This window comes from Limulus polyphemus, unplaced genomic scaffold (genome assembly GCF_000517525.1).
Source record: "Limulus polyphemus unplaced genomic scaffold, Limulus_polyphemus-2.1.2 Scaffold400, whole genome shotgun sequence".
NCBI lineage: Eukaryota > Metazoa > Arthropoda > Merostomata > Xiphosura > Limulidae > Limulus > Limulus polyphemus.
In genome coordinates, this window is record NW_013666010.1 from 120,101 (window position 1) to 132,991 (window position 12,891).

General features: G+C 32.2%; 1 protein-coding gene across 1 annotated transcript in view; it reads left to right on the forward strand.

The window, feature by feature from the left end:
* LOC111085455 overlaps positions 1-12,891 on the forward strand; it is a 20,416-nt gene that overhangs the window by 4,648 nt on the left and 2,877 nt on the right. Inside the window, exons 2-3 of the mRNA XM_022384089.1 lie at positions 4,812-4,849; positions 8,865-9,434. Of these exons, the coding sequence (XP_022239797.1) occupies positions 4,812-4,849; positions 8,865-9,434 (608 nt within the window). The remainder of the gene's footprint in view (positions 1-4,811; positions 4,850-8,864; positions 9,435-12,891) is intronic.

Below are 12,891 nucleotides of genomic sequence, written 5' to 3' on the forward strand. Positions count from 1 at the left end.
AAAGGTAATATAAAAGGGGCGCTTTTCCGCTAGTTTGTAACCACAACACACGAACCGTACTTATGAGCTACATTAAACGTCACTTTCCTATTAATATTGGCGCTGTTCGTGGCTCAGTTGAGCTCTCATTCGGTGCGATTGAAATGGTTGTCAAATTAGAACCGTTCGCCCGATTACTTATCCATTTCAATTTGATCTTCTTACATCTTTGTTGTTCTTGTGGAGAAGGTTCACCTGAGTTTCTCTACCAAATTCAATCGAAATTAGTTGGGCCAGTTCCTCACAACAATTTGTAACACTAGACAGATGGACAACTCTGACACACACACACACATACATATAAATTTAGAAACTGACAGATGGAAACAGTGCATATTTTTGTGCCGGATTAAAAAGCTTTGAAATTCGAACTAGAGTTTTGAAACGTTTTTGTCAATAACCATTCTTTTGCATATGTTAAAAGTTGAATAATGCACCTTAGAATAGCTTCATTAATTTGTAATACTGAATCTTAAGTTTTACCACTCATCTACCAAAGGTAGATTGAGCAAAAGGTTTCTGTTCATTTCCCTAACGTCATCACTTTATTTTTACAGAATATGTGCCTTAAACAAAAATAAAATTAACGCCACATTTCTATAAAGCTTGTTCCCAGTGTTTATAGCACATATTATCGGTTCTAACAATTCTCTTGGTACCGTTTTTAACTTTATTTATCTAATTTAATACTGAAGACGTACGTCGATGCTTCATAAAAGTCTCATGTAAGAACTCTATTCAGAACTCTACATTTAGTCCATCAAACAGTTGACGACATAAATTACAATTTATTTTATATTGGCGAATCAGAAAGAAAGTGTTGACCCATGACTTCTCTGTAATATTTAACAATTATTTGTTGTAGACAAAAAAATTGGTAACATGTTTTGGTTTTTATGAAGTATTATTTATATGAATATTCATGGTTAGGCTGCAAGCAACTTGAAGGATAGGTAAGTATAGTATAACCAAATCTAAATATAGTAGAGAGACGGAGAATAACTTTATATCGTGATTGTTGTGACATACAAACTCCTTTTAATTTTAATATAGTTTAATACTTGCCTCAAGATACTCAGGATAATGAAACTTTCCAACTTCAGGCTACAAAATAAACTGGTAAAATAACCGCAGGTGAATTTAACACCGTCGCTTTTCCTTCGTAACCTTTACGTTAAGGGCTAATGTCCTCGTTTATTTCGAGAGGTTGTTATTAAGTTTCTTTTCACAGTTCTTGTTAGATATATATATATATTTGGGAAACGGGAAGATGAACAGTATAACGTATGGATTTAGTTGAAAAGTAATATATATTTAAATTTGTATATTATATAGCGCAGAAATTATTTATATATATTTTTTACTTTACAGAGGAATAGCCACGATTTCTATACTCTTAAATTATATTTACTTAATACATTAACTATTATTCATTTTTCACTGTGAATCAGTTTTGAACCTGGAATCTAGGCAGTTTGCTATTTTGTTAATAATTTTATTTGTTTGTCATACAGCGAGACATTAAATTTGTGTCAGTGAAGCGTTAAAAAGATCTTTCTGAAGGTTTAATCAATATAACAGCCTGAGCGTGGTTATATTATATAGTTTGTTCGGTTAAAGTAGCCACTCAATAGCTCACTGGCAAATCTGAAGGCTTGTAATGCTAAAAATTGGGTTTCAATAACCCGCAGTGGGTAGAGCACAGATAGCCCATTGTGTACCTTTGTGCTTAACTTAACAAGAAACAAACCGTTTAGGGTAAGCGTACCTGCAGTAACAGCATTCGTTTATATAGAGTAACCGAATTGTGATGGATGTTGAATAAATAAAAGAAACTGTATTAAGTGTTAAATATGAATAGATATTATAAACTATCTTGAATTGTATTTTTTGCTAAATAAAATTTTCTAAATTTATATTTGTAACATCAGTGTTTAGCTTAAGGATTGTCTGAATTTTCGTTTTTAGACAAATCTTTCTCCTTGGCTAACACCAAAAGTAGCAAGAACACCTGAATGTTCGTTAGGATACGAATACAAAAATTCTGAAAAACACTTAAACAGTATGACTTAGTTTTTTTATTTAGAAGATCATTTTGCTTTACTTTTTTCCGAATTCTATCTTATAGTTATTTACAGAAACCAGGATATAGTTAACTTTTACAAAAGGCATATTATAGTTAATGTTTACATAAGCCAGTGTATAATTAACTTTTACAGAAGTCAGATGACAGTTAATGCTTAAAGAACATTTATAAATAATGTTTACATAAGCTGGTTTATAGTTAGTTTTTAAGGAAGTTGGTTTATAGTCAGTGTTTACAGAAGTATTTCTACGATTCATGTTTATAAAAAACAGTTTCTTTGTAATATTTATAGAAACCAGTTCATGTTTAAGGTTAAAAAAGTGGCTTATGATAAATGTTTACATAAGCTGTTTTATGTTTAATGTTCAAAAACTTGGCTTACAGTAAATGTTTCTAGTTAGTTCTTACTATGTCTATAGCTTAATGTTAACATAAGCCAGATAATAATTAATGTCAACATAAGCTGGTTTATAACCAACAATTAATCAAGCTCGTTTATGTTAATGTTTAAAGAGCATTGCTTACGATAAGTGTTTGCTCATACAAGTTTATAATCAATGGTTACAGAAGAAGGTTAATAGTTAGTGTGCACCTCGACATTATAAATCAAACATTTTCGTTTTTTCGTGCTGAAAAATATTACAGTTTAATTTGAAACGAGAACTATTCATAAATGCTTCAATGTAGTTTTAAGTATCGTACTACGTATGTATGTTGGATATACAAGAATGGTTAGTGTAGGAATTATTATTTAATTTATTTTGCAGTTAATATTTCATGATTGTTCAGTTTTTTCACAAGAGAGTTAAAAGTTAATTATATTAAAGGCGATAGGTATGATAAATTTGGTTACGTAACTCAGTAAGTTGTTGTTGTTTGTAGTTATGCACAAAGCTACACATTGGGTTATCTATGCTCTGCTCACCACGGGTATCGAAACCCGGTTCTTAGCGTTGTAAGTCCGCAGACATACTGCTGTGCCACTGGAAGTCAACTCAGTAAGAGTCGTATCTTACGTATCAACGTCACATTAGTCGAATATTTGCTATTTTTCGAGGATATATATATAAGTGGCGTGCGAGCGCCAGTTAATAATAATAAGAAGAGAGAACTAAAGAAGCAAATTTCAGTAAAGTTCAGTCAGAAAACTGAAGTTAGCTGGTGCGTGAGTGATTAGCCTTAACAGTTAATATTTTAAAGTTAGTTTAACAGTTTGATAGAGATAAGGAAAATAATTTATCTTGTCAAATGTTGTTTTAAAGTAATTGAATCCACCTGTGTGGATTTTGACGAAAAAAAAACAACAAGACAATTATTTGAAGTTCAGGATACCACGATGGTAACTCACGGGGTAGCGTAACTGAATTATTCACCCATGCTATTGTGATAAGAGTAGAGAAAAATAGTTCGGCTTGTCAATTGGATTCTAAAGTAATGAAACAGCCCAAGTGGACTTTTGACAATAAAACAAAAAAACGTGGTGATAATCCAAATAAATTGCTTAATACAAATAGAATTATATAAAGTTGGAGATACAACTGTGGTAATTTGTTTGAAGTTAAGCACAAAGCTGCACAATGGGCTATCTGTGCTCTGCCCACCATGGGTGTCGAAACCCGGTTTCTAGCGTTGTAAATCCACAGACATACCACTGTGTTACTGAGGGGCACAATTGTGGTAACCCACGAGGTTGCGTAAGTGAATTATTCACTGATAGTATTATGATAAAAGTAGAGAAAAATAGTTTGGCTTGTCAGTTGGATTCTAAAGTAATTGAATCAGCCTAAGTGGATTTTTGACGAGAAAAAGATAACTATTTAGTTAATTAAGATACAACTATGATATCCATAGTGTAAAAAATTTCTGTACATACGTTTAACTTTTTTTGAATATATTATTTTAAAACAAGTGGAGTGCATGCTGTCCGTTTACTGTTCGAATTTATCGCCAATGAGTCACAGACACCTACTGTATAATAATTCTTAGCCCATATATAAATAAAACACTGACATTATACTAAATATTAATACAGTATAATGAAGCTGAATACTCGTATCTCCTAAATCCTCTACTTAACTATCTGTTCAGTAAACTTTTAGATACCCCCTGTTTTATTTACTTTAAAGATAAAAAACATCCGCTAGAAAAGACCTACTTTTCACTGAAAGTATATTTTCAATATATGTTTATAATATGTATACACCTGGAACAATTTAGTGTTTTCATATGAAAGGCTATTGAAGCACAAAAGGATAACTTAACTTTTACGTTTTATTCGTCTTTAGCTACTACAGAAAGTGTTTGTTTCTACTGGGATTGTTCTCCGAACAATAAGAAATATATATATAGAAGTGGATAAACGCAGCTCAGCTTTAAATATATTGAATTAATTGTGTAATGGTTTTGGTGATTGGAAATATTTATTCATTGTTGATTCTTCGGCATAATATACTTAAATTAGAGTTTTTAGCCGAAAATTGTATTCGCTTTAATATGTTGCTAAAAGGCAGTGACTAAAGCTTGCAGTTTCATATAATTTATCGAGTTTAGGAGAAAATATACGTTTGAAGAATTTAGAATGAGATTTACTAAATGTCAGTGGTATTCCTTATATATCATATTTCGATGTTTCATATGATGAGTGGTTAAAACTAAAATATTGTATATTCTTCTTTTTTTCACACAGTAACTTTACTCTCTCGTGACTGTGCTTCACACGCACTGGTAAGCTCATTTACTTATTTTTTTACATTAAGAAATAAAATTTTACACATTGGTTTGGAAATGTGCTTAATGCTCAAAATTAAACTTATTCCATGTTTTGAGATTCAGATAGAAAATATTAATTAGTTATCCAAGAACTGTTTTTATAACACCAACAATTTTATAGGAACATTAAGATTAATACCTTAACCAATATGGTTAGTTAAGTCTTTTCAAGAAAAAATATTTTAGTTTTAAATGACGTATTCGTATGTATGAAAGTTTTTCAGACACTAATGGATTAAGAATTAATTTTATACCAACAATTTATTCTCATATTTAACAACAAGTGTTGCTTATGTGATTTTAGACTTAAGTACATTAATCACCTCCAGAAAGTTAGGCTTAAGCTCCTTCAAGAATGGTTATTTACCACCAAACGCAAGTAACAGTTCATACTGATTGTTGGATACAAAAGTCTGTTTAGTGTCAGCGTTATTACTTAATTTATTTTGTGACTTAATATTTAATGATTATTTACTTTTCATAACAAGAGAGTTAAAATTAATTGACTTAAAGGCGATAGTTATGACAAGTTTGGTTGCATAACTCGGTAAGAGTCGTATGTTTTGTGTCTGGTTCAATTGTTGTAGTATTGTTGCCTCCACGTTACTCGAATCTTCTATATTTTTCTCATTACTTTAAGCAAGTATTGTTACATTATATTGTCGTCCGGTTAGTTTATACAAAATTCGAGGCTTCAGTGAACAGAGTATAAATATAGGCGACCAAGCGACCAAGTCAAGTAAAGTAAAATAAAGTTCAATCAGAAAAAAAGTCGGAAAACGTCAATTTAGCCGGCATGTGAGTGATTAGCCGTAACGGGCGATAATCTAAAGTGCATTTCACAGTTTAATAGAGATAAGTAGAATAACTTGTCTTGTCAAAGAGTGTTCTAAAGTAAGTGTTCTAAAGATACAACTGTGGTAACCCAGGGAGTAAAGTAAGTGAATCTATCGCAGAATGCACAGTAAGAAACAAAGTAGACAAAAAAAATAGTTCATTTTTTCAATTGGATTCTAAATTAACTGAATGAGCCTGACTGGACTTTTGACAAGAAAATATAATTATTTAGATTTTTAGATAAAATATTCTATAATGTAAAGAATTTTTGTACATACGTTTGACTTGTTTTGAAAATATTATTCTAAAACAAGTTGATTGTGCGCTTGTCGTTTATTGTTCGAATTTATCCACAAAAAGCCACAGACACCTACTGTACAAGAAACTTAGCCCTACACATTATCAAAAACCATGACACTGATGCTGACATACATATAAGGAACTGTAGACCATAGTATAAAACCGTGACACTGATGCTGACACACTAAATATAAGAAAATGTAGACCATAGTGTAAAACTGGTATAAAGAGAATGTTATTACCACATTAATGAAGATTTAAAAAATATTGTTCAGTATTTCATAGAGTTAACCTTATGCATTTATGATTTTTTGCCTTCTCCATTTTCATCGCATAACAACAGTGATACAGAATGAATTAAGACAATTTACTCAAATAACTAAAAACGTACACAACTATTGAGCTAAAATATATTACAATTTTAATACTTTAAAGCTACTTGATCACGACACTTTGTACAATTATGTTCAAATGTAGTCGTACAGGTAGAATAATTATAGATTCCATAGTGTTATAGGTCGTCTGTTGAATAGGAAACACGTATCACATTTCGCAATAATAAACAAGTGAATTTCATTACTATTTTATATAACCTGGATGTACATATACTTTGTTTTACAAGTGCCACTATTTTAATAATGTGCAGTTTTTGGTATGCACCAACTACTCTCAATGGCACAGCGGTATATAGGAGGATTTATATCGCTAAAAACCGGATTTAAATACCCATGGTGTAACTTTGTGCTTAATAACAAAAAACAATAACAACTCCGAGTATAACCATAGAGTCTGTTCATTTTGTAAATTTAGTCACATTACAATAGTCTGGAAGGATGTCACAAAGAAACAATTTTGTGTTATCCAAATAATATTCGTAATTTTAAGGACCATATTCTGTGATATAATTTTTTTATTATTTCCAATTGTAATAATATTCATAATTTTAGGGACCATATTTTGTGGTATACATTGTTTTTATTTCCAATATATTCATATTTATATGTGCATGTCTATGTGTGTTACAAACTTTTTTATTTAGCACTAAGATATACATATAAAAATTATGTTAAACAACAACAACTTATTATTTGTGCTTTATTTTATTACTTAATATTATTTTATGCATTCTTCAGATATAAAATAGTCAACTCTTATTAAAAACTAACGATTCATTTGTTTTGAATTTTACTTTTGTGCCTTTGTTTGCTTTATTTTTGTAAGATAACTTTATATGCATTTCAATACACCAGTCTTTTCAACCTTTAGAAAATTGTTATCCTTCAACTGGATAAATTAAGTATTGCATCATAGAAGTAATACATTAAGTTAGACCATCATTTCCCAAACCTTTTCGGCCATAGAACACTTTTGAGCTAAAAACTATTGACTTTTAAGACTTTTTTTTAAGAAATATTCTTATGTTAAATCATAACAAATTACTATCAGAAGAACTTGTTTTTTGTTTTACAGTTCCCTCTTTTAGCCAACAATCGGTGGTTAAGTAGTATCAATACTTGAAATCACAGTAATTTTGTAATGTTACGAAATATTTATGAACTCAGACAAGTTACTGTTTCCTTGAAACACCGCACTAGAACATCACTAGCGATTCACTTACAGCGAGTCATCAATTATGCTCCGCCCATAAATGAAATAGCCAATGACAAAGGGAATATAGGGTTGTACAATTTATGGGTTGATTAGCTTTTAAGCCATACGTATACCTGGCCTGCTCCTTTGTTCTGACTACACTACACAAAATTTTCTCGCGGAACCTCTAGACATATCGTAGGTAACCTCAGGGTTCCGCGGAACACAGTTTCAGAAATGCTGACTTAGATGGTATTACTTGTCTATTGCCAGACAGCTTTATACGTTAGAAATTTAGTCATCTGTTGTATTAGATTAAAGTATCGCTACAGTTGCAATTTTTTTATTCGAGTGAAAAGAGAAAAATTTAACTGCATTTACTTAAAACGTGGTTTCAGAATACACAGTGTGTCACAAGAAAATTTGGTGTACATGAATTGATGATGATTTGCGAGTAAAGTAGACTAAATTAAAAACGGCAGAAAATATGGATATTTATTTCTCATACTTTTTTAGTTATTCGTCTTTACAGGATGAATTTCTATGAAATCCTCTAAATTGGTAAAGTGGTTCCTCCCTATGGCGGGCATGTTTAGTGTGACAGAGCTACCAGAAAATAACGCTTAGCTCTAATTTATATAAAGCAATAATGTTAATTTATATAATAAAATTACGATCATCAGCGTGTGAAATTCACTTTGGTTTTATAACAAAGAAAATATTCACGACGTCATCTTACAACGTACTATTCTATATGGCTAATTTGGGAATTATGTATACATCATCCCCGATGTTGTTGTTTTAACGCAAAGAAACATAATAAGCTATCTGCACTTTGTCCTCCGTGGGAAATTGAACCTCGGATTCTAGTGTTGTAAGCATCTAAATTTACAGCTGACCCACCAGGGGATTATCGTCATTGTTATTTACTTTTCAAATTAATATAGGTTAGCTTTAAAATATTATACTATTTTTAATTATTAGACTAATTTAGCCAATATGTGAATAAATAAATATTGATTTTTTTTAATAAGTACATCATGTTGATAACATAAGTAACATGGACTAAATATTTGAATTGAGATAAAAGATGCTTAACAGAAAATAAATAATTGAACCCATGACGATCTGTTTTGCTGTTCGACAGAAACGTTAAATCTCATCCAACAGAAACATTTTAATAGGTAATTACGAATTTCCAACTACCCAAACTATCTTGGTTTATCCTTGTTTTTTCCGACAGGAAAAAAGACAAGTTTTTCAAAGACGGCCACGTCCAGCATTTGGACTACCAGGAAGGCATAGAAGTAGTCCTGACAAGGTACAAGTAACAACAACAACAGAAAGTCCTAGTTACTATGACTATGATGACTATTATGATTACTATCAAGACTATCTCTTAACAACCACTACAACTACTACAACTCAGCGCCCAGTTCCTCGGAGAAGACGACCGTTACTCCAAGGGCGTGAAAGATTTCGTCGACCCAGGTTTAGAAGTAGACCTGTTAATGCCGGCAATATTCGTCCAGAATCACCTCGAAATGTCCCTCAACAAATTTTAGAGGAGACTGAAACACCAACCACATCCACCACCACACTTCCGCCGACCACAACTAAACCCCGACGCTACTATCCACCTCGTGATGATGGAAGATACATTGACTATTTGTCGGACCCAAACCGCCCTCGAGAACTGAACGGTGTGGACCTAACCTCTTATCCATTTTACATTGCCTTGCCCGAAGATATCGCCTTTAAATGTGATGGTCGTCATGATGGATATTACTCTAACGTTCTTCACAAATGTCAGGTAAATTATTACATCTACCATTCATACAATTCTTAACGATGATTTCGCTCTTTATGTAGTGGCTTTTAATACTAGTAATTGTGTTTGTACAATAATCCAACGTTTCTAAAAATGGCAACCTAAAATATTTACATTGCATTTCGTTTGATATTTGCAAAGTTTTTTTGTATGAAATTGGTAAGGAATCTTTGAGATTAGGTCTTCCTGAGAATGATGATTTGCGATTAAGTGGATCAAATAAAATCATCAACGACAGAAAATATGACCATTAATTCCTAATACTTTTTAGTTGTTTGTCTTTACAGGGTGAATTTTTATTAAATCCTCTAAGTTGGTAAAATGGTTCCTCCTCTTGTCTTGTGCCATAAAGCTACCAGAAAACGACGCTTAGCTCCGATTCAATAAGAAAATATATTAGGACATTTTGTACAAGAAATTCTTATGAGACTATTGTAAACTTTCCGGGAATAAACGCTAAAATCGTACCAGAAAAGGAAAATCTATAATATATGGTCCTAGAACTATATATAAAAAAAGAGTCCTGGTTGGTTTAAAGCCAATACATTACCGTGAAACTTATGTTGGATACAATATTATCATAGATCGAGTGTAAGGTAGATACTGATTTATCAGTTTCCTTAGTACGCAAAAACTTGCATTAGTGAAGAAGTTAAAGGAAGAATATAGAGAATATTTGTGAAGAAAGACGCACTGTTTTTACAGAAGAAGATAAAGTACGTTATTTAAACCAATGTTTGACATAACATTTAAATAACAACAGCAACATCTTATTGCTTACAATTGCTAGCAGGAAACAGCGTAATAAAACCAGAAAGCAAGAGTCTCATTGTTTGAAACAAAAGGCAGGAAAAACGCCAATAAATTATGACAAGTTCATTGATAATAGCTTTATAAGTGTTTTCACAATCTGTAATATAAATATTAATTTTTATGAAAAACAGTGAAATATTTTTCATGACCTGTCCTAACTCCAAAAACATACTTTTATTTTTAAATTCTACAATATTATAGGCAAATCTATATTGGCAGTGTCATGAACAATATTATCGTTGCGTTACCATCGATTTATTGCTAGACTGACTCTGGATACTTTCCGATCTGGACTGACTGTATGTGTCTTGTCAATGTCAACTGCAGGCATAGCATTGTGGGAAACTTTCTTACCTGTACTGACTGTATGTGTCTTGTCAGTGTCAACTGCATGCATGGCATGGTGTAAAACGTTCTTACCTGGACTGACTGTACATGTCATTTCAGTGGGAACTGCAGGCATGGTGTGAAACTTTCCTACCTGAACTGACTGTATATGTCATCTCAGTGTGAACTGCAGGCATGGTGTGAAACCTTCCTACGTGGACTGACTGTATGTGTCGTCTTAGTGTGAACTGCAGGCATGGTGTGAACCTTTCCTGCCTGGATTGACTGTATATCGTCTCAATGTCAGCTCCAGGTTTGACATGGTATGGCAGTTAGTTTGTTCGATTCGAAATCTGATAAGCGCAGGCTCAAATCCCGTTATCGAGCATGTTCGCCCTTTCAGCCCCGTGGGGACGTTATAATGTGACGGTCAATCTCAATTTTCATTGGGGTAAATAGTAGCCCAAGAGCTGGCGGTGGGTGATGTTGACTAGTCTATCACTTCTAAATTAGGGACGGCTAGAGGATATAATCCTTGATTAGCTTTGTGCGAATTCAACAAAACAATAAAATTTCAAAACTTCGCGTGGTCTAATCCAGCGATTCTGATGACCTCTGGTGCCGAGAAACTTCAGTGGCGTACAATATAAAGTGTAATTTATATACGTGAGAGATGACGAATTCAACTTTTATCTTGTTATGGTTTTATTTATAGTTCATTTATTACTCCTTTTATCGTTTAGTTCAACTATGAATTTTTAGTTATATTAAAGTAATAACTCACCTGCTATCTAGAACACCAAGATTTTTGAATATATATATATATATATGTATTATGAAACTGACACAAATTTCTCCTAGCGATGACATACAGATATTAGTGTTGTGAAAGATTATGTAGATTTATGGTAATTGATAGTCACGTAAGGTGTAACCCCGTAGTCTAACCATTAAATAAAAAAACTTCCTTGATCTTCAGAAACGAGTTGGTTCATAAGTTTGTTTGTTTGTAATTAAGCACAAAATTACACGCTGTGGTTCAAGAGAAATAATTAGAAAAAATTATTGCTCGATATTGTTATTGATCTTGAGAAGTGGTTTAATTTTGGAACATTGTGCTATTCCCTGGTGAATTAGGGATTTTTCTTCTTCTGGTTCTTTTCCCCCAATTCCTTTGGTATTAATTGAAATTAATCTCATTCAGAATTATGTTATATTGTTTATTAACATTTGTATTTAGTCCTGGCCAGGCACGGTTTACTATTTTTTTTTGTAATTGATAACATTTAAATCTAGTTGTTTGAAAGTTATTTTTTTTTTACTTTTGTTGTTATACTTGAATAACTTGTTTTTGTTTGACCTTTGTTGTAGCGGTGTTTTGTTTAGTCCGTTACAAAGTATCTTTATAGGAAACCCACTCTAGATCTGTAAATAATCTGTTATCACACTAACTGCCTCAAAACAAGTGTAACCAATATTGTTTCAACTGTAGTAACGTTACTGAACTTTGAATGAAGGTAGCCGTAACAAACGTTTGCTGTAGGAACAGTTACATACAGTTATTTGGCAGTGCAACTATATTTTGGAACTGTGTTCAATTAGTAGGGTGTTTTTATTTGTTTGTTTTGAATCTCGCGCAAAGTAACTCGAGGGCTGTCTGAGCTAGCCTTCTTTAATTTTAAAGTGATAGATTATAGAGAATGCAGCTAGTCAACACTATTCATTGCCAACTCTTGGACTACTCTTTAACAACGAATATTGGATTGACCATTACATTATAACACAACCACAGCTGAAAGGGCGAGCATTTTCGGTGAAGGGATTCGACGTTTGGGAGTTGAACACCCTAACACCAAACCATGCCAGCGTTCAACGTGCGTATAACTGACAGTAAGTTTAAAATGTAAAGAAGCTGAAGTGACTTTCACAATGATATGTTTTACTGAATTAATTTTCTTGGTTTTGTGTGAATTCTCCGCCTGTCGCATATTTTATTTTTGTTTACAAAATTCCAACAATACCAATCTCAGATTGCTAGTAGTGTTGTGGCGATTACGTAGAATAACACAGCCCTGCGAATTTAAACTTCATAAAAATTGTTTTAGTGTTACTAACGGATTTTCCATAATTCAGGTATGCAGATTTGGAAAATAATATATATTTTTTAAGTCACGTAAGGATATTTTTACAAATCGGGAAGAACAAAATCTTTTACTTAAATCAAACTATTATTTCGTTTATCACAATGAACATTTTTTATTATTATGTTTGTTAACAAAAATACAAACAAACTGAAGAA